The 28,000-nt window shown below is 50.4% G+C and overlaps 1 protein-coding gene across 1 annotated transcript in view; it reads right to left on the bottom strand.

Annotated features, from left to right (window-relative positions):
* GDPD5 (glycerophosphodiester phosphodiesterase domain containing 5) overlaps nucleotides 1-28,000 on the bottom strand; it is a 122,675-nt gene that overhangs the window by 94,524 nt on the left and 151 nt on the right. The window contains exon 2 of the mRNA XM_010007188.1: nucleotides 27,916-27,961. Coding sequence (XP_010005490.1) covers nucleotides 27,916-27,961 — 46 coding nt within the window. The remainder of the gene's footprint in view (nucleotides 1-27,915; nucleotides 27,962-28,000) is intronic.

Below are 28,000 nucleotides of genomic sequence, written 5' to 3' on the forward strand. Positions count from 1 at the left end.
ACAAACCTGAAGAAAAAGATGAAAAAACCCACCAAACCCAAATAAAAACAAACACAAACAAAAAAACAGCACCCAAACAAAAACCAAACACACAAAAAAAACCCCAAAACCACCTTGGAGAAAAACAAACACTGAAGAAAAAGATGAAAAAAAACCCCACCAAACCCAAATAAAAACAAATACAAACAAAAAAACAGCACCCAAACAAAAAACAAACACACAAAAAAAACCCCAAAACCACCTTTCTTTAGATTGCCATTTTCTTTTTCATTAAGAACAGTTGCAAATCTAGAACCTGTGAAAACAAGCACCAGAGCTACACAGCAATCCATCCAGGAGCTGTTCCCACTGAGGACAGTGAAAACCCTTCCATGCAGCTGGAGGTTTTCCTGCCTCTGCACTGAGGAACTGCTGAAAACACCACCCTGAACAAACCCTGTCACCAAACCCCAAGAAATTCATTTTCCAGCTCTCCCTGCCTTCAGCTCCCTGGGTTCATCCCAACAAAACACACCCAGGGATGCTGACATAAAAGCCCAGGTTGCTTTAAGAGTATTTACTGTCCCTGCAGCCCAGGATGAACAGAAGGACTATTTTTATTTCATTCTCTCATTTGCCTATTACAAGAAACCTCCCTTTGGGTTCACAGATCCCCACAGAGGAAAAGCTGCCCCCATTGCTAAAATTCTCCCCTCACCAGACCAGTAATGAAGTTTGAAATACTGGCCAACCCAGTTTTCAACAACTGCTGGTGAAAACTCACTGGCACTCCAGCAATGTTTTCTTTCACAGGGATTTCCACAACCACAAGCAGCCCAAAGAAAGCAGCTCCTTTGTTTTTTGTCACTTGTATTGAAGTAATAAGAAAAAACAAGCCCATATGAAATGGATAATGTTTCCCTCCAGCTCTAACCTCAACAAAATGAATATATAAAATGCCTCCCAGATCTCTTCTTGAAGGCTCATAAACACACCAAGAAAACCTTTTGCAGCTTTATCTGCTGCCCATAAATATTGCAGTTTATTATGGCAACAGTGACAGGCTCTTGGGGAGGAGCTGATGTTAGAGCTGATGAAACTAAATCCAGGGAGAATATCCAGTGAATTGCAGAGCAGGGAGTTGCTCAAAACTCTGTTCCAGGCAGCAAGGGAAGAAGGGAGAGGAAAAAATGGTGATCATTTCCCAGGATGGCTGGAAGTTTGAAAGGGATCTTGCTGAGGCTGAGTTGTATTTTATAATCAGCAACAGATATTTGATTTAAAAAAGGAAGGAATAATGAAGCCTTTTATTTTGGGGGTATTTTTACTCCCAGAGGGAAATGGGCTGGTCACTCTCAGAGGAGCCAAGCTCCCCACATTCCACATTTGATGGTGGATAAATGGTGCCCTGTGATGTTTTTGATGACCCAGGCTGGCAGACACCACTGGTCTCTCTCCTTCTAAACGTGTTTGTGCTGCCAGCCCCTTGGGAACTGGTCAGCTACCAAATTCTCCAGCATGATCCAAGCTGTTGCTGGCATTAACCAGCATCTCCATGGAAAACAGGGCTAGAAATAGTCAGAGCTTGTTGGTGCCTCTGCATTGGTCATGCCCTGGCTTCAGCCTCTCCCACTGGAGCCAAAAGGTTTTGACTCTTTCCTTCAAGACAAATCAGAGCTGCCAGGATATCCAGGATTACAGGTTGCCCAGGGAAGCTGTGGCTGCCCCATCCCTGGCAGTGTTGAAGGGCAGGTTGGATGGGGCTTGGAGCAGCCTGGGCTGCTGGGAGGTGTCCCTGCCCATGCAGGGGGGTTGGAACTGGATGATCTTGAAGGTCCCTTCCAATCCAAACCAGTCTGGGATTCTCTGAATGGGGAGGGATGCAAGAGCAGCCCCAGCCTTGTGCAACCTGGGAAAAAATCTGTGTGGAGTCTCAGGACATCCCAGCTTTGTGGCCTTTGGGTATGGACAGATGTGGCTTCACAGGGCAAAATGAGAACTGGTCCAGACCCAAAATCTCAACCAGCTGGGGAAATTGATCAAAACCCCCACCATTATGGGTTTATTTCACAAAATGTGCCTGCTGTTAATACCCACAACCTCATCCTCTTCACCCATCCCACCTCTCTCAGAACAGGGAGACCAATCCTTCCTGAGCAGGTCACAACTTGGGTCCAAGTCAGATGTGAACAGACTGCAGTGATTTCCATCAGGTCACCTGCATTTTTGGGTGCCCAGTTTGTGCTTCTGAGCAACAAAGAGGCAAAGATCAGACTGAGTCACCCGTGAATGAGAAGCTGAAAAGAAAAAAGCACTTTATTCACAAGTTCAGACCCAGGAAGTTAGAACCACTACGAAGATGAGATTTTAGCATGGCATCCCTCAGCAGAGCTAAAAACGACCTTGGGGAAGGTTCAAAAAGGAATCAAAACAAACAACATCAACCAGTAACAGCAGAAATCCTGTAAAAAATGAAGCCAAGAGGTGCTGCTCCCAAATTTCTTCCTGCTCCCATGCAGGGGAGCTCTGCCTGAGCCCTGCAGTGCAGGGGAAGGCTCAGAGCAGCAGGACAATATCCTGGATTAACAAGCAGGTGAAAATCCAATATCCAGGAGGTCCCCGAGACCTTCCCCAACCACTCCTCCCATTCTCCAGCCACCTGAGCAGTCCATGTGCCCACTCAAAGGAATCTCACCAGAAAAGGAAAACTTGCCTTCCACTTCTAAGATACTGTCAAGCCATGCCTGGGACATTGCAAAGGTTTTTCTGCTGTAGCTTGCCCAAAAAATCACCCTGTCACCATTGGATTGCTCTGAGCAGTCCATGTGCCCACCCAAAGGAATCTCAGCAGAAAAGGAAAACCTGCCCTCCACTTGTAAGATACTGTCAAGTCATGCCTGGGACATTGCAAAGGTTTTTCTGCTCCCTTTCCAGGCAAGTTGATGGACACCAGATACTTAAAAAGCACAGCCAATGATTGGATCAGAGTCATGTCCCTCCTCATCTAAAAGATGAGCACGAGCAGCTTGATGGAGCAGTGTTGTCTTCTGCCTTCAACCAGTGCTTGCCAGAAGGACCTCTGGAGATCATCCAGTCCAACCCCCCTGCTAGAGCAGGATCTCCTAAAGCAGATCCCACATCCAGGTGGGGTTGGGATGTCCCCAGGGATGGAGACTCCACAGCCTACCTGGGCAGCCTGTCCCAGGGCTCTGCCACCCTCACAGGCAAGAACTGTTTTCTCCCATTCAGGTCAAACCTCCTGTGCTCCAGTTTGTGCCCATTGCCCCCTGTCCTGGCCCTGGGCACCCCTGAGCAGAGTCTGGCCCCACCTCCTGACCCCCTGGAGATATTTACAAGCCCTGATCAGATCCTCCCTCAGCCTCCTTTTCTCCCAGCTGAGCAGCCCCAGCTCTCCCAGCCTTTCCTCACAGGCAGATGCTCCAGTCCCCTCAGCATCCCAGTGCCCTGTGCTGGGCTCTTCCCAGTAGCTCCTTGTCCTCCATGAACCAGGGAGCTCAGAACTGGACCCAGTTGTCCAGGTGAGACCTCACCAGGGCAGAGGAAAGGGGAGGAGAACCTCCTTGACCTGCTGCCCACACTCTTCTTGATGCCCCCCAGATGCCATTGGCCCTCTTGGCTGTGAGGACACTTTGCTGGCTCATGGTCAGCCTGTTGTCCACCAGGACCATGAGTTCCTTCTCCCCAGAGCTGCTCTCCAGCAGCTCAGCCCCCAACCTGTACTGGTCCATGGGGTTGTTCCTCCCCAGATGCAGCACTTTACACTTGCCCTTGTTGAACTTTCTCTCTGCCCAACAATCTCCAGCCTGTCCAGGTCATGCTGGATGGCAGCACAGCCTTCTGCTGTGTCAGCCACCCCTCCCAGCTTGGTGTCACCAGCAAACCTGCTAATGGTGCACTCCATCCCTTCATCCAGGTCATTGATGAGCAGAGCTGGACCCAGCACCAACCCCTGGGGAGCACCACTAGCTCCTCTCAAGCACCTCTTGCTGGACCCTCAGAGACAGGATGGCCAGGCAAGGTGACCTTTAGTCTGACCCAGCTGGCAAGTGCTCTGAGCTTGCACTTTGCTCCCCCAGACACCAGCCCATCAGTGCACAGACTTATTGATCCCACGTGGGGAGACACCAGAGGGCAAAGACCCATCTGGTCACAGAAGCCATTGAAGGGGCTCAGATGCAGGACTCTTCCTCCCCCCATCTTTGGGGGCAACCCAGTGACCTGAAGACCTGTAATAAGGAAGATTTAGAGCAGGGAGAACTGAAGTCTCTCTCTTTTAAGGGGGGAATCGATCAGATCAGGGTCCTCCCCCCACCACCACGTGCTGATGTGAACAGAGACCATCTGACCCAGCAGACAGTGACATGTCAGATTTACCAGCATGAGGTTAGAGCTCTGCTTCCCAGGAACAAAGGTGCACTTGTTCCTGTGTCTGCCAAACAACGGGACCCTTTGTGCAGCTCCAAGAAATCATGTCTTTTCCTAATGCTTCACATATGGAAGGGATTTCCTTCTTTCCCCCGGAATGGGTTCATTGCCCTGCCAGAGGGAAACCAAATGAAGTCACCAGCTTCAGCAGCAGCTGAATACCCAAAGCCAGTTTGGGAGAGAAGGCAGAAGGTTTGTGGGTTGGTTTTTTTTTCCCTCTTCTCCAGGGCTAAATATTAGGTGGACAAATAAGAGATTCAAATCAATCACGGGAATAACTGAAGCGCTGGAGTTTGCACATCACACAACAGCTTATTCCCTGGGAGGGCCACGTCCTAACAGCCCAGCTACAATGCACCAGAATAATAAAGCATAATAAAGCAGGTTTCACTTGGTGTGGTGCCATTTATCATCCACTTCTTGCTGAAGGAGCAGGAACCCCCGAGGGCTGCAGCCAATTGCAGCCCAACAGCTCCTTCCGACTCGCTCGGAACTCCCGCGAACACACTCTCCTTCGCATCCACCTCCAGAGGGAAAGACCATGAAATGAGGTCCCCTTTTGCAGATCCCACCCAGCTGAAAGCTTGCAGCACCCCACTCCTTTCAGCACCAGCCTTCCTGACCTTGCTGAGGAAGGAAAGCCCCGAGGCACAGCTCCCAGCAGCGTGGTTTGCTCAAGATCTGCGGCGGTTTAGGTGGTTACGAACCAGGCTTGTTAAGCAAACCCTAAGGAAGGGCTGAGCAGCGTGTTCTGAATTAGAGGAAACCAGGAGGTGGTTTGTTGTTTCCAGGAAGGCCAGCATAGCTGCCTCAAAAAGAGAAATCATGTAAAACATGAAGAGACAGCAGCTAGCAAGAAATGAAAGAGAGATCTTGCGGTGAAGCCAGCGGTCTGGGAGAGCGGAAAAGCCAACAGACACTCTGATGACTTCAGCCTGGTCCCAGGGCTGATGTCACCCCAGTCTTGCACAACACCCCCACCAAAATAAAAAGGGGAAAAATAAACCAACATTGGCCTCAAGCATCATAATCAAGAGAAGGTTAGAAGGGATAAGGATCATAGAATCGGTTTGGTTAGAAAAGACCTTTAAGATCGTCGGGTCCAACCATGAACCCAGCCCTGCCAAGGCCACCATGAAATCATGTCCCTCAGCACCACAGCTACACAGCTGGAGGCCTGCAGGAGAGCTGGGGAGGGGTGTTTCACAAGGGCTTGGAGTGAGGGAACGAGGCTTATGGATTCAAATTGGAATAGGGGAGATTTAGGAAAAACATGAGGAGGAAATTCTTCACTGTGAGGGTGGGGAGAGCCTGGCCCAGGTTGCCCAGGGAAGCTGTGGCTGCCCCATCCCTGGCAGTGGTGAAGGGCAGGTTGGATGGGGCTTGGAGCAGCCTGGGCTGCTGGGAGGTGTCCCTGCCCATGCAGGAGGGTTGGAACAAGATGATCTTCAAGGTCCTTTCCAACCCAAACCATTCCATGAGTCTATGATCTTTGGATACCTCCATGAGGTCTCTTTCCTCTCCCTTCTCCAGGCATCCAACTCATTTGACCCCATTAAGATGGTTGAGTTTTTAATCACTTTGGGAATTTAAGCCCAGAAGGGAGACATTTGCCCAAGGTGAGGTTAAAAGCACCAAACCTCTGCTAATCAAAACACCCTTGAGCCAAGATCTGTCTTACCCCAGCATGATCCCTGCCCAGCAGCCTGAGACACCCAATGGATGACCTAGAGAGATAAGAGCTGCTTCCCTTCAACAGGAGCCATCTTGGGCAGATGGAAAGTGATTTGAACAACCATCCAAGCTCTATTTGATGGCAACTGGTCCTGCATTTTGGCACCCAAAAGTAAAACACAACTTGCAATTGGACAAGTGAGACTTCAGGAAAGCTCACAAGGAAGTTAACTCCATTTTTAAGAGTCAGAATGCTCCAAGTTTAGGAGGCTTCAAACAAAGCCTTAGCTGTTTCATTTTTTTTCCCCATAATTGTCCCTGAAAAAGGGGCTCTTTTGACTGCTCTGAAGTCAACTGGTTCTCAAGTGCTGGCTGAAATCATCTGCAAGGAATCATGCTGCCAAATAAAGCAGCACAACATGTCAAGGAGAACGTGACCAATGATGGGTCCACACCAGTTCAGCAGCTCTTCTCCTCTAACAGCTTCTTGCAGAGGTGGCACAAAGGGAAAGGAACGTTTTCAAGACTGAGATGAGCTGCAAATCCTACTCAGAAAAAAGCCCACAGCAAAATCCCAAGGCACAGCTTCTCCTTGCACATCTCCCAGCTGCCACTTGTACCCTTGAAATCACCCTTGGGAGCTCAGCAATAGTTTCTCCTGGAGAGAAAAAGGTTGACTCTGCAATCAAACACCCTTAAGTGCAAGGTCCCTTTTCAAGAAGGACTCATGAGACAGTAAAGACAGTCAAAAATCATAGATCAACTTCACAGCCAACAGAGAACAGTCATTATAATGTTAAGCCTTTCTAATCAATGTTATTAATAAGCCAACATGTCAGAGCAGAGGTTCCTGATTCATAAAAACCCACAAGCATTTCTGGCTTCCAAGTTGAGCACCTGAGTGTTGAGCAGGCTGAATCCCCACCCAGATCCCACAGGCAGCCAAGTCACCTCTGAACAACAAGGAACTGGCAGAAGAGTGACATGTGAGGGGTGCCAGGAAAGCCACAGCCCCACGTGGCTTCAGCTCCTTCTCCACTAACCACACCAGGCTGAGGAGCTAGTTACCAGAAACCCAACCACCCCTGTGCACATGGTCCTGGTGCACATCCTCATTTTACCCCCACCCCAGCAACACTTGGGAAATCACCAGAAACCTGCAGGCACCACAAGACACCCAAGCACCCAAACAAGGTGCAACTCAGACATCCCCAGGCTCTGAGGCTTTTCCCACCAGATGGGCAACCCAAGGCTACTACCACAGCATAACCAGCTCCAATCTTGTTTGTAGGATTATGCAAAGGACTTTACTGCAGGCCAAGGATTTAAGTCTATCAGGCACTTCAGTCCCATCTGCACAGACACATTTCTCCTCCTCAGACCACTGATGCACTTATTGGGCTGAGAATTTCATTGCTGTTGGCACCTCAGGCAGCTACAGCACCTCCCAGAGTTGGGGCAGAAGTGTTTGCAAGCAGAGACCAGCAGCAATGCTAGAAATTCCTGCCAGGAATGCAGGAGTTACAGCCAAGCTCTGGTGTTAATACCACCTAAATCAAGATTTTAGCAAGGTCTGTAATGATGGGACAAGAGGTGATGGTTTTCAACTGGAAGATGGGAAATTTAGGCTAGATATCAGGAATAAATTCTGTCTTGTGAGGGTGGTGAGACACTGGCACACATTGCCAGGAGAGCTGATAGTTTCCCCACCCATGGAAACACTCAAGGTCAGGTTGGACAGGGCTCTGAGCAACCTGATCTGGTTGCAGATGTCCCTGCCCATGGCAGGAGGGTTAGAGCAGATAAGCTTTAAGAGGTCCCTTCCAACCCAACCTGTTTCACACACCTGCTCCTCAGAGGCACAAGCCTTTGGCTCAGGAGGCAGAGCTGGTCTGGCAGATGTTTGTTCAACATCTATGAAGAGCAGCTTGAAAGAACAACCCCCAAAACATCACAACCCATCTGTGCTTCTTGCTCTTTGCTCTGAGCTTTCCAGCTTCAACCAGTCTTTGCTCAAAGAGGAAGAGTCTGGCCTCCAGCACAGGTCAGGATCTGGCCACCTACATGCATGTTCTGAAGGGCTTTTTCCTTGGCTCCACCACACAAGCAGCACAAGGGGACACATTGCAAGAAGTCTGCTGGGGCTGATTGTGACCATATCTCTTCTGAGACCTGAAGGAGATGTTCAGAGCAGGCTCAGGAGAACAAAATGTGCATGGTCTGACCTTCCTGCCAGTTTGCATCTTTTAAGAGCACAGGAAAGATTTTGCTGCCAGCTCCTCCTCCTGTCCTGTGACATCTCACAATCATTGGTGATGCTCTTGAGCTTCAGCTGCTGAACAGCCAGACTTCACAGGAGACCTTCAGCTGCAGTGGTGCTCATCTCAAACGTGGTTTCTCTGCCCTTGTGTCCATGGCAGGATGGGAGAGGGGTCAGGAATGCAATTCAGAGGATACATCCTGGAGGCTTAGAAAAATCCCATGGCAAGCATCACTGAACTCCCAAAGTAAGGAGACCTTCCAATTATAGAATCATAGAATGGTGAAGGTTGGAAGGACCTTAAAGATCATCAGGTTCCAACTCCCCTGCACGGTCAGGGACACCTCCCAGCAGCCCAGGCTGCTCCAAGCCCCATCCAACCTGCCCTTCAACACCTCCAGGGATCTCCATGTTTCACTGGATCCAAACTGCAGCTTTTTGGAAGCCTGGGACAGAACACACAGCCTGGCAGAAGAGAAGATATCTGCTCTGGTCCTAAACAACCCAGCCATGGGGAACTGGCAGTGCTGGGTTAATGGTTGGACTTGATGGTCTTGCAGGTCTTTATGGTTCTAGAAAAAAGTGCATCAATCAACACCTTTCTAAGGTGCCAAAACCTCTTGTTTGCACAGCAAGCTGCATGGGGAATGAAGAGTCTTCTGATGCAGAGATTCACTTCCCAAAAACACTTGCAACAAGCACATGTACCAAAGAAAAAATAATGATAGAATAAAATAAAACCAATGAACTGCTCCAGCCTTTTCCTGGCACAGCCACAACCAGCAGGTTCAGTCCCTGGAACAAGCATCCCTGTGATAACCCACACACTGCAAGAAAGCTGCAGGGTTGCAGTTGGTGGTGGCTTTTTTTCATTTAATAAGACCAGTATGCAAACTGCAAAGGGCAATTGCCCCACAGGGAAATCTGCTTTCCCCACCCCTTTTACTGCAAAACCCACCCATGTGTCTGAAACAGCAGGTTGGTTTATTAAGGAAGGGATTGAAAACTCCAGCAAGGAAATGAATCTCAGGCTGTACCTGCTCTGGGATGATGCTGGGATGATGAGCTGATGCTCCTCTAAGCACTAACTTGGCCAGACTCCCAGAATAGGAGGCATAAATGGGAACATCTGTATCAAAAAGCAGAAAGATAGGATGATGCTAAAGCATTTCAGCTTCCAAGCCTTTCTGTTCCAGGACTTGGAGCAGCCTCTCCTTCCAAAGGAGGATGAACAGCTGCCAGGTATTTGGCAAGCTAACCTCTGCCCTCCATTTAGGAGCTTTTTACATCACAAAATAAACCACATACATCTTCAAAACCAAAGGGGCCATTAAAACATCCCCAGCTTGACTTCTGTACCAGAAAAGCCACTGCCTGCCACTCACTGACTCCAGTTTGTGCCAGAGCTCAACGTGGTTTCTGGTCACACCTTCCAAAAAAGCCACCAGGTGGTTTTTGAGAGACTGTGAAGCCTAAATGTTGTCCACAGGAAAACTGGGAGAAACAGGTCAGAGGAAAGCACTTTTGTGAAGGCTTCTTAGAGGCTGCTCGAGAAGAAGAACTGTCCATCCGTGCAAATGGAGGTGGTTGCTGCAGATTTCAAACCAGCCCTGCAGTATTTCCTAAGGCAACAGAGGGCACGTGGTGGTTGGAAACAGTGCAACCCACCCCCCAAACCAGGAGGCCAAACAGTGTCAGACTCTCTTGCTTTGCAAAATAGAATCAAACCCACTGAAGAGCACTTAGAACACAGCACCAGAACCTGCCAGTGAAGCCTTCCTGTCTGTAGTCACCACTCAGCATACCTGGAAGTGGCAAGATGTGCCTCACTGAGAGCTCCATCCCATAAACACCTGCACACTCAACTGTCAAGAAATTCAGGTGGTTATTTTTATTTTTAAAAAAATGCTTAAAAGCAAAGAGGATCAGAGGATTTCTCAGTGCACCCTTCCAATAAAAGTGCCAATTGTGGAAGTTTTCCAGGAACCCACAAGATCTTTCACCAGGAGATTTCTGAAAGCCAAGAGGCAACTTCTAATCCAAGCCAGAGACCACAGAGATGGACCAGTTCTTATGCTGGATAAGAGGAGGAAAAGCCAGGGAGTATTTGGGTAAAGCTTTTGGATTGGATTGGGATCTGTCTGGCCAGCTGGTTTATGCTCCTGGGCCAGATGGCAAACCAGACAGAAGAGAACCCTTAGCTGCAGGCTCTTCCATGTGGGGACACTAATTTGCCCTCTTCCCAGATGCTCATTGTCAGCATCTGTAGAAACTCAGGAGCTCCAAAACCTCCCACCTCTGCCAAGATTTCCAAGCAAGGTTTATTGCACAGCTTCATTCATCACCATTTTACAGTCATAGGATGATAAACTGGTTTGGGTTGGAAGGGATTTTAAAGATCATCCAGATCCAACCACCCTGCCATGGGCAGGGACACCTCCCAGCAGCCCAGGCTGCTCCAAGCCCCATCCAACCTGTCCTTCAACACTGCCAGGGATGGGGCACATCCCAGTTTCCCCACAGAAGCCCCCAGTAGATCAGCTTCTGCCCTACAACCTGCAGAGCTCTATCTCCTACCCATCACATCTGCCAAGAACTGGGATCTCCACCACTGCATTTTCCCTCCTGAGGGCAAAGCACCAGCAGCCTCCTGGAGCCCTTAAACCCACTCACCCATCTCCCATGGAAGGGGCTGCACATCTTTGAGAAGGGCTAGAGCTGCAGGACACTAACCACCCTCTTGGACCATCTGTTCTCCTCCCGTGGCTTCTCAGCAAGTTCAAACTCCTCAGCACAGAGATCCTTCTACTTTCTGTTCTCCCTTCCCTGGAGGCTGCTCCTCACAGCCACTTCAAATCAATGCTGAAGTGGTGCCAAGTTGAAATTGTTCTTATAAATAGCTCATCCACTGCTGCAAATAAAGACAGGACAGCAAGAGGAGGCTGCTCATCAGCAGTTCCCAAGCATTCCCTGTGGGAATGCAGCCTCTTCCTTCCCATCAACATCTTGCAGGATTATTTTCAGCAGAGTTTTGGTGGGAACAGTGAGCTGTGAGCTGGCATGGGGACAAGCAAGAGGAGGATTGTGTCCCAGGTGATGGGGTTCATGCTGGGGGGGACAGGAGACCTCAGCTGCTCTCAGCCTGCTGCTTACATGATCATAGAAGGTTTGGGGTTGGAAGGCACCTTTAAAGGCCATCTAGCCCAGCTCCCCTGCAGTGCACAGGGACCTTTTTGACTAGATCAGGTTGCTCAGAGCCCCATCAAGCCTGACCTTGAATGTCTCCAGGGATGGGGCCTCCACCACCTCTCTGGGCAGCCTGTTCCAGAGCTTCACCACCCTCAGTGGGAAGAACTTCTTCCTGATACCCAACCTGAATCTCCCCTGCTCTGGTTTAAGGCCATTGCCCCTCATCCCATCCCCCCCCTGCCCTTGTCCCAAGCCCCTCCCCAGCTTTCCTGGAGCCCCTTCAGGCACTGGAAGGTGCTCCAAGGTCTCCTGGAGCCTTCTCTTCTCCAGGCTGCAGATCGAAAACGACCACAAAATGTAGCTAGGTGAGGAGGAAACTTAGCATCAGAGTGAATAAGTGAATAAAAGGAAATAAAAAGGAGCTGGATTAGCTTGTGAGGATGTGGTGGGATAGAGGTGGAGAGCAGCTCTTCTATGAACACAGGCAGAGAGAGCTGGTATTGTTCAGACTGGAGAGGAGAAGCCTCTGGAGGGACCTTAGAGCACCTTCTAATACCTGAAGGGGCTCCAGGAAAGCTGGGGAGGGGCTGTTTACAAGGGTGTGTAGCAATAGCCTTAAAACTAGAGCAGGGTGGATTTAGACATTAGGAAGAAGTTCTTTACACTGAGGGTGGTGAAGCTCTGGAACAGGGCCAAACAGTGTCAGACTCTCTTGCTTTGCAAAATAGAATCAAACCCACTGAAGAGCACTTAGAACACAGCACCAGAACCTGCCAGTGAAGCCTTCCTGTCTGTAGTCACCACTCAGCATACCTGGAAGTGGCAAGATGTGCCTCACTGAGAGCTCCATCCCATAAACACCTGCACACTCAACTGTCAAGAAATTCAGGTGGTTATTTTTATTTTTAAAAAAAAGCTTAAAAGCAAAGAGGATCAGAGGATTTCTCAGTGCACCCTTCCAATAAAAGTGCCAATTGTGGAAGTTTTCCAGGAACCCACAAGATCTTTCACCAGGAGATTTCTGAAAGCCAAGAGGCAACTTCTAATCCAAGCCAGAGACCACAGAGATGGACCAGTTCTTATGCTGGATAAGAGGAGGAAAAGCCAGGGAGTATTTGGGTAAAGCTTTTGGATTGGATTGGGATCTGTCTGGCCAGCTGGTTTATGCTCCTGGGCCAGATGGCAAACCAGACAGAAGAGAACCCTTAGCTGCAGGCTCTTCCATGTGGGGACACTAATTTGCCCTCTTCCCAGATGCTCATTGTCAGCATCTGTAGAAACTCAGGAGCTCCAAAACCTCCCACCTCTGCCAAGATTTCCAAGCAAGGTTTATTGCACAGCTTCATTCATCACCATTTTACAGTCATAGGATGATAAACTGGTTTGGGTTGGAAGGGATTTTAAAGATCATCCAGATCCAACCACCCTGCCATGGGCAGGGACACCTCCCAGCAGCCCAGGCTGCTCCAAGCCCCATCCAACCTGCCCTTCAACACTGCCAGGGATGGGGCACATCCCAGTTTCCCCACAGAAGCCCCCAGTAGATCAGCTTCTGCCCTACAACCTGCAGAGCTCTATCTCCTACCCATCACATCTGCCAAGAACTGGGATCTCCACCACTGCATTTTCCCTCCTGAGGGCAAAGCACCAGCAGCCTCCTGGAGCCCTTAAACCCACTCACCCATCTCCCATGGAAGGGGCTGCACATCTTTGAGAAGGGCTAGAGCTGCAGGACACTAACCACCCTCTTGGACCATCTGTTCTCCTCCCGTGGCTTCTCAGCAAGTTCAAACTCCTCAGCACAGAGATCCTTCTACTTTCTGTTCTCCCTTCCCTGGAGGCTGCTCCTCACAGCCACTTCAAATCAATGCTGAAGTGGTGCCAAGTTGAAATTGTTCTTATAAATAGCTCATCCACTGCTGCAAATAAAGACAGGACAGCAAGAGGAGGCTGCTCATCAGCAGTTCCCAAGCATTCCCTGTGGGAATGCAGCCTCTTCCTTCCCATCAACATCTTGCAGGATTATTTTCATCAGAGTTTTGGTGGGAACAGTGAGCTGTGAGCTGGCATGGGGACAAGCAAGAGGAGGATTGTGTCCCAGGTGATGGGGTTCATGCTGGGGGGGACAGGAGACCTCAGCTGCTCTCAGCCTGCTGCTTACATGATCATAGAAGGTTTGGGGTTGGAAGGCACCTTTAAAGGCCATCTAGCCCAGCTCCCCTGCAGTGCACAGGGACCTTTTTGACTAGATCAGGTTGCTCAGAGCCCCATCAAGCCTGACCTTGAATGTCTCCAGGGATGGGGCCTCCACCACCTCTCTGGGCAGCCTGTTCCAGAGCTTCACCACCCTCAGTGGGAAGAACTTCTTCCTGATACCCAACCTGAATCTCCCCTGCTCTGGTTTAAGGCCATTGCCCCTCATCCCATCCCCCCCCTGCCCTTGTCCCAAGCCCCTCCCCAGCTTTCCTGGAGCCACTTCAGGCACTGGAAGGTGCTCCAAGGTCTCCTGGAGCCTTCTCTTCTCCAGGCTGCAGGTCCAAAACGACCACAAAATGTAGCTAGGTGAGGAGGAAACTTAGCATCAGAGTGAATAAGTGAATAAAAGGAAATAAAAAGGAGCTGGATTAGCTTGTGAGGATGTGGTGGGATAGAGGTGGAGAGCAGCTCTTCTATGAACACAGGCAGAGAGAGCTGGTATTGTTCAGACTGGAGAGGAGAAGCCTCTGGAGGGACCTTAGAGCACCTTCTAATACCTGAAGGGGCTCCAGGAAAGCTGGGGAGGGGCTGTTTACAAGGGTGTGTAGCAATAGCCTTAAAACTAGAGCAGGGTGGATTTAGACATTAGGAAGAAGTTCTTCCCACTGAGGGTGGTGAAGCTCTGGAACAGGCTGCCCAGAGAGGTGGTGGAGGCCCCATCTCTGGAGATATTCAAGGACAGACTTGATGGGGCTCTGAGCAACCTGATCTAGTCACAAAGGTCCCTGTGCACTGCAGGGGGGGCTGGGCTAGATGAGCTTTAAAGGTCCCTTCCAGCCCCACACATTCTATGACTATGTGGCCCAAAAAGCCCCTTTCCCTCCTTTTTTTTCCCCATCTCTCCACCTGCCCTCCCTTCCCCTTTTCTCCAGATGCAGCTCCAGTTCAGTGCCTGCTCTTTATTGCCCCAAACACATTTTGCAGATGCTCTGCAGTAAAACCCTTTGACACCTAGAAAGCTTTATAAATCATAGGGCACTTTAATCACCCAGTCTGAGCCCATAATCCCAGTGCAGGCACAACAGTCAATGGGTTTTGCAGACTCCCTCCCAGGGGCATTTTGCCTACATCAGGACTAAGCCTGAGGTTTAGCATGAGTCAAACAGCCTCACCCTGACACTATCAGGCTGCACCAGGCAGGAAGTTATCAAATACTGTGGTTTTCCTGGAGTTTTCAAGGACTTGGGATTCCCCATCCTTGAAAGGAGCAATGACTGAAGTAGGAAACATCTTCCATGTGAGTGAGAAGGAACCTATGGAGGCCACAAGATTTGCAATGGCCAAGTCCTTCTCTTGAATTTTTTAATTTTGGAGGCTTTGGAGGAAAAACACAACCCCAAGCCATGGAGGTTGGAACTGTGTTTGTTGAAATGACTGTAATTTCCAATCCTGCCCAGGAGTCTGGCCTTTTGGTCAAGTAGTCATGAAAAGAATCATAGAGTGGTTTGGGTTGGAAAGGACCTTAAAGTTCTTCTAGTTCCAACCCCCTACATGGGCAGGGACACCTCCCAGCAGCCCAGGCTGCTCCAAGCCCCATCCAACCTGCCCTTCAACACTGCCAGGGATGGGGCAGCCACAGCTTCTCTGGGCAACCTGGGCCAGGCTCTCCCCACCCTCACAGCCCAGAATTTCTCCCTCCCATCTCAGCTCCAGCTCCCTCTGCCAGCTGGAAACCCTTCCCCCTGCTCCCATCCCTCCCTGCCCTTGTCCCAAGCCCCTCCCCAGCTTTCCTGGAGCCCCTTCAGGCACTGGAAGCTGCTCTCAGGTCTCCCTGGAGCCTTCTCTTCTCCAGGCTGAACACCCCAACTCTCCCAGCCTGGCTCCAGAGCAGAGCTGCTCCAGCCCTCCCATCTTCATACATTTGGGGCTCCAGAATTGGATCCAGCACTGCAAGGGGGGGCTCAGAAGAGCAGAGTGGAGGGGAAGAGTCTTGAGAGGAGAAGTATGAGGGGGGGGATCTATTAATGTCTTTAACTACATGAGGGCATCAAGAAGGCAGGGACAAGCTCTTGTCACTTGTAGACTGTGACAGGACAAGGGGCAGTGGGTGCAAACTGGAGCACAGGAGGTTCCATGTGAATCTCAGGAAGAACTTCTTTGCTGTGAGAGTGACAGAGCCCTGGGCCAGGCTGCCCAGAGAGGCTGTGGAGTCTCCTTCTCTGGAGACATTCCAACCCCCCTGGCCACGTTCCTGTGTGATGTGCTCTGGGTGCCCCTGCTCTGGCAGGGGGGTTGGGCTGGGGGAGCTTTCCAGGTCCCTTCCATCCCCTGGGATTCTGTGACTCTGTGAGTCAGAAGAGAGAACATCCCTGTTTTGACAGCACAATGTCCTGCTTCAATCTGCTCCAGCCTTGAGGGCTGCAGGGGAGATCCAGTGTAGCAGATGGCCTTGGGAAAAACTGGGATAAATCCTGCCTTGTCAGGAGTCTCCCCACTCCAGAGGGAAGTTCCCAGCCCCACCAAAGCTTTGAATGTCTCTCAGCAGCTGAATCCCAACCTCAGTGAGCACCCACAGCACTTCCCTGCTGCCCACGTTCCCACCTGCAACACAACACAGGGAGAGACCTGCACTTCTCTCTGACTCCCAGGCATCTCCCAGAGCCAAGAGGAACAGATTTCCTGAGAAAACAAGGCTGTCCACACAGACACAGCCCAGTTCCTTTGAGGTGGCACCACGACGAGAACAACAAAGCCAGGGGAGTTCAGCCAAACCTGCAGCAGGACCTGGAGGCTGAGCAGGGTGAGGTGTCCACGTGCAGCATCTCAAACCCCTTCCCTGCACAACCATCCACTCTGTGCCATCTCACAGCTTCCCTGGGAAATGAAGGAGCCCAAAAACGAATGTAAAAGATATTTCAGGGATGTGTAAAGCCCAGAAAACCAAGTGGTTTTGCTTCCAATTCCAAGCACTGGTGGAAACCAAAAAAAAAAAAGAGCAAAAAATCAATATTTAATCCAACAATTGGATTTCCCTGCATTTAGCCCATCACTCCAACAGAATTAGAGACATCCAATAACATGGATTCAGTTCTGATTCACTGCTCACATCCAACATGCAGCATCCAATGCCTTCGTGCTCCAGCTCAAATCAGAGAGGCTTGAAAGAGCTTCTCTCCATCCAGAACATGAACAGATTGAAACCCCATGAAGAAAGGGAAATTCACCCCTCTTTTCATCGTGGTTTTCAGCAGAGCAAGCAGTTCCTGTCACCAGGGACCTTTGGCCATCTGGGGATTAGCACTGAAGCCCCAGCAAAGCCCCAGCTCCAAAGCCTGTGGTCACACAGATGTACCAGCCCCACGTGGCTCAGATCATCTGTTCAGGTCACTGAACAGCTTTTGCCACATGGGAATTACAAGAGCATTTCACTAGAAAGTGAATGAACACAAGTATCACAGACACAGCACAGCAACCCATTATGTCAAGGGATCACAGGCCCCTCCTTTGTCTTTACACAAAAGAACCTCCCCCAAAAATATATATATATAAGCCATCAGAAGCCTCAGTTGGAGCCTACATGATGTTTTCAACCAGATGGACCATCATTCAACATTTCCCTTGGAGGGAATACAATTTAACAGCAACCACCCATTTCATTAGGAAGAGTTTGATGCCTCATTTCTACTGACTTGCAGCTGCAGGAGCAGCAATAGATTCTTTCAGGGCTGGGAGAGGCTTTACCAGGATTAGATATTATTACTCCCCTCATCCCTCCTCCCACATCCACACAGCTCAGACACTTTGCATTTACTCCACAGAGCATCAGGGGGTGTGGGGTATAAAAACACTGTCTTAAAGAAAAGCAGCTTCCCCAGCATCTCTGTTTCTTCACTGTTCCTTGAGATGTCCCAGCAGTTCCCACCTCTGCCCTGACCACAACATGTGAGAGCATGTTTGGGCAGCTCAGCAGCAGCCACACGTGCCATAATGCAGAGCTGTGATAACTGCCCCACTTACCAGTTCTCCTACAGAGCCAGGCTGGGAGAGTTGGGGTGTTCAGCCTGGAGAAGAGAAGGCTCCAGGGAGAGCTGAGAGCAGCTTCCAGTGCCTGAAGGGGCTCCAGGAAAGCTGGGGAGGGGCTTGGGACAAGGGCAGGGAGGGATGGGAGCAGGGGGAAGGGTTTCCAGCTGGCAGAGGGAGCTGGAGCTGAGATGGGAGGGAGAAATTCTGGGCTGTGAGGGTGGGGAGAGCCTGGCCCAGGTTGCCCAGGGAAGCTGTGGCTGCCCCATCCCTGGGGGTGTTGAAGGGCAGGTTGGATGGGGCTTGGAGCAGCCTGGGCTGCTGGGAGGTGTCCCTGCCCATGCAGGGGGGTTGAAAACATGATCTTTAAGGTCCTTCCAACTCTCTGGTGCTGGGGGTGTCCCCCTGGGCAGGACAGCAGCAGCCTTGTGAGCAGAACCTGGGGGTAGCTCTGCTCCTTGCTGGGTTGCTTTAACTGCTCAGTGCAGCCACTTGTCAGGGGGCAGGAAGGGGGATGGACCAGCTGAAGTGTCTTCTGGACAAAGAAAGCACTTTCATATTCTCTGGATTGTTTTTCAAAAGGTACAAGGCAAACCCAGGTGTTCAGAAGGTCTTGCAGTGCAGTTTCCCTGATGGGACATGTTGCACCAGGAGGCAACAGATCCACTGAGCTGCTGCTTCTCCTCCAAGTACCAAAACCTGGATGATTCTCCTGGAAACACTGGCATAGTCATGAACACCCAAGGAGGAATCTAGACTGAGAAACCTCAAGGCAAATGATCAGGGTGGGGATCTCTGAAGCTAAAGCAGTGCACCCAGGGTCACCTTTGGTTGCTGTTGGGGCAACAGCCACAACTTCCAAGCCTCAGATCAGCTGCCCCAGTGCAGGGTGATGGGCTGCAGCATCTCCCTGGCTCTTCCATCACCACCCCTGGAAACCCTCAAACTCTGGTCCCATCTCTTTCAAAATCCCCCTCCAGGAATAGCTCAGGAATCAGTGCTCTCCCAGCCAACTACAGAAGCCTCTCAAGTTTCCTCCTTCAGCAGCAATTATCTTCAAGAACTTCAAGGCATCAACCATATCTGCTCTGAGCCTTCCTCCTTCCCCAGGCTGAGCACAGCAAGTTTGAAGTCATCACTTTCTAGGAAAGGTTTGGCTAAACCCCCTGATAGCATGTAAATGGATTTCCTGGGAAGCACAGGCAGCCCAGACTTCTGTCTGGAAACCAAAGATAAAGAGGGAGGGGAAAAAAAACCCACAGGAGCCACCTCCTCAGGCTGCTGCTGGAGTGAGGGCTAAAGAAACACAGAGATTTCTTCACTATCAGAAACAGGGTAAGTCCAGTTTTTCCTGGCTTGTCTGGGCATCCTCAAAGGGTTTGAAAATCCCTTTTATCCCTATATCCTTCCCTAGATTTAAGGTCTTTTTCCTATCTTTCTTTCCCCATAGAATCCCAGGGGTTGGAAGGGACCTGGAAAGCCCCCCCAGCCCACCCCCCCTGCCAGAGCAGGGGCACCCAGAGCACATCACACAGGAACGTGGCCAGGGGGGTTGGAATGTCTCCAGAGAAGGAGACTCCACAGCCTCTCTGGGCAGCCTGGCCCAGGGCTCTGTCACCCTCACAGCAAAGAAGTTTCTCCTCATGTTGAGGTGGAACTTCCTGTGTTGTCACTTGGTGCCATTTCCCCTCATCCTGTCACAGGCACCACTGAACAGAGACTGGCCCATTCTTGACACCCACCCTGCAGGTATTTATAGACATTAATCAGGTCCCCTCTCAATCTTCTCTTCTCCAGACTAACCAGCCCCAGGTCTCTCAGCCTTCCCTCACCAGACAGATGTTCCAGTCCCTTCATCATCCTTGTAGCCTCCATTGGACTCTCTCCAGTTTATCCCTGTCCCTCTTGAACTGGGGAGCCCAGAGCTGGACACAACACTCCAAGTGAGGTCTCACCAGGGCAGAGCAGAAGGGGAGGAGAACCTCCCTTGACCTGCTGGACACACTCTTCTTAATACATCCCAAGATACTCTTGGCTGTCTTGGCCACAAGGTCACATTGCTGCCCCATGGATCACTTGTTGTCCACCAGCACCCCAAGGTCCTTCTCCACGAGGCTGCTTCCTAGCAGCTCAACCCCCTCATCTACATCTGTTTTCTCCTAGTATGGGAGAAAACACCACAGTATGATGTTTTTTCTCCCCAGCTTCCTCTTTGCCCAGCTCTCCAGTCTGTCTGGATGTCACTGAAGCCTCCTGGTGGATCAGCCATCCCTTCCTCAACAGCCCAAAGCCTCTTCTCCCTGCCCTCTTGGCCACCAGCCTGCAGCTCCACTTGCCCACACGGGCTGCAGATACACTAATCACCCAGCCCTGTTCTACCCTGTTCATTCAAGGTTGGTTTTCCCTGCAATCCAGGATGAAAACTGGAGGTGGGAAAGGTCCATCCTTACCATCTTCTTGGTTTGCCAGTCAGTGGTTTCGGAGCTTCACTGGCCACTTAAGAGCTTTTTGGTGCATCTTCAGTGGGTTTCTTTGGGCAAACAAGCTGCCATCAGAAACCCTGAAGCTCAGCTTCCCCAGTGACACTTCAAGGCAAGAAGGATGCACAGAGTGGCTTCAAGAAGGACCAGAGAAGTGGCATCTCCTCTATCTGAAAAGGTCCAAGAGCAAACAGGAGGAAGGAGGATGATGGGCTCCAGCAGTGTCTTTCACCCAGCTAATTAGCACAATGCATGAAGAACAAACAGCTGGAGGGAGCACATCTGGCAGCTATAAGAAGGAAATGCCACAATCTGAATAAAACCCCAGGGGCCCATAACACTTGAAAAGTCACAAGGCACTTTTGTGTGTCCAAGGGGGGGTTGGTTGGGCTGTTCCTTGTGCCTGGATCCCTTCACAGCTTCTGGATCAAACAGTCCTGCCCAAGCAGGACAAATTCTGCAACCACTGCTGCATGAGCCCATCAATCACCTGTCAAAAGGTCAGCCCTGCCCAGGGGTCACTGAAAACATTACACAGAGCTTGGATTTGCAGCAGAGAACATAACTGTGACCCACCAAGTTGTCCATCATTCCTGGTGGCACCAGCCACAGTGACACATGAGAGACTGTCCCCAGGGCCTTATCTCCAAACCAACAGGACCAGTCGGTGCCATCAGGAGGTTCCTGAGCACATTCACAGCTACTGGGGAGATGTTAGAACTCTCAGGATGAATCCTGGGATTCAAAAGTCTTCAGTGGTGACCACCACCAGGTCATCTCCAGCAGGGGGAATTCTGGGCCTCAGTGAAGCCACTCACAGAAGAAAAAAAAAACCAACAAAACACAACAAAACAACAGCACAAAACAAAACTTAAGCCACTTCACACACAAAATCATGGAATCACAGAATGTTTTAGCTTAGAAGGGACCTTAAAGAACACCAGGTCCTCCCTGCATGGGCAGGGACCCCTCCCAGCAGCCCAGGCTGCTCCAAGCCCCATCCAACCTGCCCTTCAACACTGCCAGGGATGGGGCAGCCACAGCTTCTCTGGGCAACCTGGGCCAGGCTCTCCCCACCCTCACAGCCCAGAATTTCTCCCTCCCATCTCAGCTCCAGCTCCCTCTGCCAGCTGGAAACCCTTCCCCCTGCTCCCATCCCTCCCTGCCCTTGTCCCAAGCCCCTCCCCAGCTTTCCTGGAGCCCCTGCAGGCACTGGAAGCTGCTCTCAGGTCTCCCTGGAGCCTTCTCTTCTCCAGGCTGAACACCCCAACTCTCCCAGCCTGGCTCCAGAGCTGCTCCAGCCCTTGGATCATCTCCATGGCCCTTCTCTGGCCCCTTTCCAACAGCCCCACGTCTAAAGAACTGGTTGGCTTGGAACATTCCCAGTTCCCTCCCATTTCAGCCTGTCCATCTGCTGCAGAGGCCTCAGGTCAGGCAGGCTGAGGGTCCCTGCCCAGCCCTGCTAGGATTTGATGGCACTAAACCCGAGCAGCCCCAGGAAAGCCACCCCTAAAACCTCTCAGGATTTTCCCCAGCAAAGGCATCAAAGCCAGTTTGTCAAGAGAGATGGTGCATGGAACAACATTCCCAGCACAAGGTGTTTCTAAAATTCTTCCAGGCAGCCTGTAACATCCAGCTAGTCCTGTCCTTTTGTTGATAGGACACCAAAGACTCTCCAAGTGAGATCCATCAGCACATAACACGGCAGCTTCTGACCTCCACGAGCTGTGGAGCATCTGCTGCTGGGTTCAGAAGAGCTGACACACTACAAGGCATTGCCCCAGGTTTGCCAGCTCTTCCCTGATGGGAACAGCAAAACCCCAACCCAACAGCAACAGGGAATCATCTCTGACACAGTCAATGTCAGGAGAGGATGGAGGTAGAAAGAGAAACGCTGCAGCAACTACTGGAAGGACCAGAGAAGCCACCTGGGACCAAAAGACAACACAGAAGGACACACGTTCAAGGAGGAGATGAAAACAAGCCTCAGGGACAGCTGCTGGCACATAGAAACTCAGCACAACTACAGCTTTGGGAAATGCCACCCAGCAGCAGTGCTGAGTAGCTCTCCCAGCACCTGGGCACAAGCAACCAGCATTTCCAGCTCTTGGGCCAGGTCCCTGTGCTGCTCCCATCAGCAGCTAATGGGGAGCTGTGGGGCAGGAGGGGGGGCAATGCCTTGATCTGCAAAAACAAGCCTTTAAAACACCAGGTTTCTGGCAGGCACAAGGGAAAATGCAAGTCCTAAGGCAGGAAGGCAAGTCAAGAGCTTTACATGGGCTTTGATCCTTGGTGCACCTGCTCTGCAAAGCCACACTGAAAGATGACAAGGGGGTTGGGGTGTTTTTTTTAAGCTGGACTTGGCTGTTATACCAAAACCCAGCCTTGAAACTCATGTGTCAGTGACCACCAGTCCTCACCAGCTCCAAAGCTTTCAAAGGAATTCAGTCCTGAGCTTGGATGGGCATCTCTGTAGCTCCAGTTCCAGCATCTTCCCCAGGTTCTTAAGAAGGGTGTGGGTTTATTTATCAGGTGCTCAGGTGAACACCTCTGGGGTGAGAGCATTCAGGGAGCAGTGGGATTTCTGCAGGCACAAGATTTCATCACTAATGCCCCTCCTGTCACTCACAACACCTCAGGGCTGTTTACAAGAGGAAGAAAAGAGGTTGGACAAGTACCATGAGGTGCTGCATTCACAGAGAGCTCATGAGGAGACCTCTAGATAAATGTCACAGGTGACTCTGAAGAGCAGAAAATCTTGTCATGTCAGCCCCCTGGGATCCAAAGCTGCCAATGTTGGGCTCATTCCAAGGTGCTTGCAGCCCTTCCTGCTGCACCTCACCCACCCAAGCACCTGCCCTTGCCTATTCCTGGCAGTTTTCTGGAAGAAAAGGTAGTTTTGCAAACACAGGAACCTCCCAAGGGAAATGGGAGGGACCAGAAGAGCTCCCAGGTGCCTTTTTGTCTGTCTCAATTTGTATCACAGAAGTGCTCATAGCTGGGAAGCAGAATATCAGCTGTGCCTGCTGCTGAGCAGAGAAGCTAAAGCCCTTTGCAAGTGGCAAAAGTATTTTAGCCTGTTTGATAAGGAAGTAAATGAGATAAATAAAATAAAGATCCTAATATTTTTCAATACATAGCAGCTGAAAGAAAAAATTAAACAAACAAAAAACCCACAAAACAAACAAACAAAAACCACAACCAAACACATACAGTAAATAAAAGAGGCTTCTTCTGGTTGTTGGATAGATAAAAACATTCTCATTGCCATTTTCTTCTGCAGAATCTCTCTTTCCCCACTCCCACCAAGGATGGTTTCCCAGGTGTGATATTTGTTGTGTACAGACAACAGAGTTTTGGAAGCAATAAAAAAACCAACAAACCCTGAACAAAATCAGCTGACAGATTGAACTTCATGTTTATACAATGAAACTCATCCCCATCTCCCACGTGGATATTGATCCTGCAACATCTCTGGGTGGATTTGAAGAGATGCTGCAGCCTGCCCTGAGCTCCACCCCAGGGGTAGGGGCTGTCCTGGTGTTCTAATATTCAGCAGCAGCTCATTTTGGGTGAAGCAGAAGCTGTGCAGGGAGCAATGTGTTTATACACTGCAATTAGCAGTGGTTTTAATTGACAAGGTTGGTGGTATCTGGGAGCTACCTTGGAGGCTGCCATCTGAATTTCTGACCTTTCAAAGCACATATGGCAACTACAAGCAGAAGAATATTAACATAAATATATATATGTATGTATCTGCAGGGTGGGTGTCAGGAATGGGCCAGTCTCTGATCAGTGGTGCCTGTGACAGGACGAGGGGAAATGGCACCAAGTGACAACTCAGTTCAGGAGGAGAAACTTCATTCCTGTGAGGGTGACAGAGCCCTGGGACAGGCTGCCCAGAGAGGCTGTGGAGTCTCCTCCTTTGGAGACTTTCAAGACCCATCTGGACAGGTTCCTGTGTGAGCTGCCCTGGGTGTTCCTGCTGCAGCAGGGGGGTTGGACTCGATGATCTTCAGAGGTCCCTTCCAACCCTTGTGATTCTATGATTTACCCACATTCTCCATGTTCAGGGTGATGGAGCCTTGTTAAGATGATGCCCTGACTTCCTAAGAATGTCCTTGGTTGAACACCTGATGAACAAGCTGCAGTCAGATCAGCAGCTGCTGAAACTCCTCACACCAGCAGCAAGATGTTACCATGGTCTCAATCTCAGCAAGACCTCTTCTTCTCTTCTATACACCTTTCATATTAAAAAAAAAACCCCAACAAACCACAACACAACCAACCATACAAAAAGTAAATCCCAGTGAAAAGGGATCTTGCCATCCAAGCTGCAGATGGTAGAAGAGGGGGAAGCTGTTCAAAATGTTCAAAGCAGGCCAAGTTTGCAGGCTGGGTGACTTCAGCCCCCCTTGGGCATTCTCAAAAGGTCAGAGGGGAAAAAAAAAAGAGATCATTGCAACCCTAGCAAGAAGCCTCCCAAACAACTTAGAACCTAAAGTTACAATTCAAACCCCCATTTTCATATGAATTTTTCCCATGGACTAGAAAGGCCTGATCTGCACACACCTGGGGTTGGAAAGGAGTCATTAAAACTCTGGTTGTTGAGCTGCAGGACAATTGAGAGAACAAACTTTCACAGTCAGCAGCAGAGGGTTTCAAGGTGGGGTCATAAACCAAATGCAGGGAAAGGGTTTTCATGCTGGAAAGTTGGATCTTTTAAGCAGCCAGCAGAGAACCATGCTGAAAATAACTGCTCTGTGAATATGTGCCTTGCTTTCTGAGAGTTCCAAATTATAACACCCACCTCCACTGTTCTCCTGGCTTACAGATACACTTCTCCAGGCTTGGGGAAGTGTGGCTGGAAAGGGGCAGGAAAGGACCTGGGGGTTCTCATTGACCAGTGGCTGAACATGAGCCAGTGTGTGCCCAGGTGGCCAAGAAAGCCCATGGCATCCTGGCCTGTCTGAGAAATGGTGTGGCCAGCAGAGCCAGGGAGGGGATTGTCCCCTCTGCTCTGCTCTGCTGAGACCCCCCTGCAGGGCTGGGAACAGCTCTGGGGTCCCCAGCACAGGGAGGACACGGAGCTGTTGGAGAGAGGCCAGAGGAGGCCCCGGAGATGCTGGGAGGGCTGGAGCAGCTCTGGAGCCAGGCTGGGAGAGTTGGGGTGTTGAGCCTGGAGAAGAGAAGGCTCCAGGGAGACCTGAGATCAGCTTCCAGGGCCTGAAGGGGCTCCAGGAAAGCTGGGGAGGGGCTTGGGACAAGGGCAGGGAGGGATGGGAGCAGGGGGAAGGGTTTCCAGCTGGCAGAGGGAGCTGGAGCTGAGATGGGAGGGAGAAATTCTGGGCTGTGAGGGTGGGGAGAGCCTGGCCCAGGTTGCCCAGGGAAGCTGTGGCTGCCCCATCCCTGGGGGTGTTGAAGGGCAGGTTGGATGGGGCTTGGAGCAGCCTGGGCTGCTGGGAGGGTGAAGGGGTTGGAACTGGATGATCTTTAAGGCCTTTCCAACCCTTCTATGATACCATGAAATGCTCTCCCACCAGATCCAGAGAGGTGGAGGGAAGCTAATAACTGGTGTGCAGCCCTTTGAAGTTACCTCCTTGCTCAGCCAAGGACTAATTTGCAACTAAAGTGGTTTCTTACTCTTCTTACACATATCCCAGAGTTCCCACCCATTCCCTGCACTACTCAAGCATATGCAAACAGACCTTCCAACAGAGGACTATTTGCTGGCATTTGCATTTTCTCCTGTAAACAGAGTGCTACAATCTCTCAATCAAGCACTAACACCTGCAAGGTCCTTTCTTGACAACAAGATGGGAACAGATTCTTCATACCTTGGTTTTATGTAGCCTGTAACTGATTTTATGCTTTCTTCTCTTGCTCCTGGGACAGCTGAGTTTTAGGACAAGGTGTAATAGTTTTAAACTGAGAGAGGGGAGATTGAGGTCAGACATCAGGAAGAAATTCTTCCCCATGAGGGTAGGAAGGCACTGGAACAGGTTGCCCAGGGAAGCTGTGGCTGCCCCATCCCTGGCAGTGTTGAAGGGCAGGTTGGATGGGGCTTGGAGCAGCCTGGGCTGCTGGGAGGTGTCCCTGCCCATGCAGGGGGGTTGGAACTAGATGGTCTTTCAGGTCCCTTCCAACCTTCACCATTCTGGGATTCAACAAACTGGAAGTTGAGGCCTCATGTAGACCTTAATAAGACTGACTCAGAAGCTGGATGTGTTTTCAAGCCTAGCTCAGGTCCTTTAAAAACAGCCAATTCCCTTCTAGCACTACAACAAGAAATGAAAATCCAAGCAGAATCAGAAGCTGCCAGGGATTTTGAATGGATTTTTTTTTGGTAAAATAAATCTGTGCAAGCAGAGCCAGCTTGCCCTGAAAAATCAAATCAATGGTAATTTTTTGCATGGATTTTTACCTAAAAAGCATGTGGAGTATTTGAGTCAGAACACAAACAGACCCCAAGACATGAAGTGCCCCTGTTTTCCTGACCAAGCCTTAAAAACCCAACTACACCCTCTGCTACGGATGCAGTTGCTCAGAGGAAACCCCTGCTGGGTCAGAAGTGGTCACTCAGACTAAGCTGGCCAGACTGAAAAAGGAGGAAAAACAGCACCAACGTTTCTCCTCCACCAAAGGAAATTTGTTTTATGGCTGCACAAACACATGCCATGACTTTTCAATCCCAAATGGGAACTCCCGGCCAAGCTGCGCCACCAACAATTGATGCAATTCAGAACCAGGAGCATTTTTGGCACCAGATCTGCAGCCCAGAAGTGTTTTCTCCTTAACAGCCTCTTTTTTTCTTTATTTTTTTCCAGAGGAGAAGCACTCCACAGCCAGGAATATCCCTGGTTGTAAGATTTTCAAAACAAAGCAGAGCAGTTGTGGGCTGAGCAAAGCTAAGCCCTCCAAAAGCAGCTAAAGAATCTCCTGGGATCATTGCCAGGAGAAACGGGATTTCAGCTTCAGTTTGTGCCTTTTGTTTTTAATTCTTTAAGTAGTAAACACACTAAATAAAAACAAAGACCCAGCCAAAAACCCATGAAGAGCACAGAGAACAGCAAGACACGACAACCGTGACCCCGACAATGCAACAGAGCAGCTCTGACAGCAGGTTTTGTTCACATTCCTCCCTAGAAACACATCAGGCTTCACAAGACAGCCCCACACGACAGGGAAGGTGCAAGTCCAGCCCTGCTGCCTGGATTCCCTCTGCCAGAGCTCTTAAAAACTCATTTATCCAGGGGAGGGAAGGTCATCTTTAACAGGTCCCCTGTTCAGCCCCAGCCAGTTCTCGCCTCCTCCTGCCTTTTCCGACCTACAAACTCATTTTCACAGGCACAGGAGCAAGAGACTCCACAGAAACACAAGTCCCACATGGTCAGCCCAACACAATTACACCAGTAAGACGCAGAGCAAGGAGCAAAACCCCTGATTCCCCCCAGTACCAAAAGGAAAACACTGGCCAAACCCACCCAGCTCAACCCCTTTAAGAACCGCGACACCAACCGCACGGCGAGAACTTCTCACAGACCTCCACGCCAGTGGTTTTCCCTGGTCTACCCAAGCCACCACCAAAAGCATCTACAGAAATAAAGCAAACATTTTCATTTTCAACCACCCAGAGTCAACAGGAGAAGGTGAATGTGGCCAATTCCTCACCTTGGTGGTGTCATCATGTGACCGCTGGTACCGTTTCCAGCGGCAGGCGTAGAACCCCGGCCGACAGGACAGACACAGTTGTGGG

Source organism: Chaetura pelagica, unplaced genomic scaffold (genome assembly GCF_000747805.2).
Source record: "Chaetura pelagica isolate M959 unplaced genomic scaffold, ChaPel_1.0 scaffold430, whole genome shotgun sequence".
NCBI lineage: Eukaryota > Metazoa > Chordata > Aves > Apodiformes > Apodidae > Chaetura > Chaetura pelagica.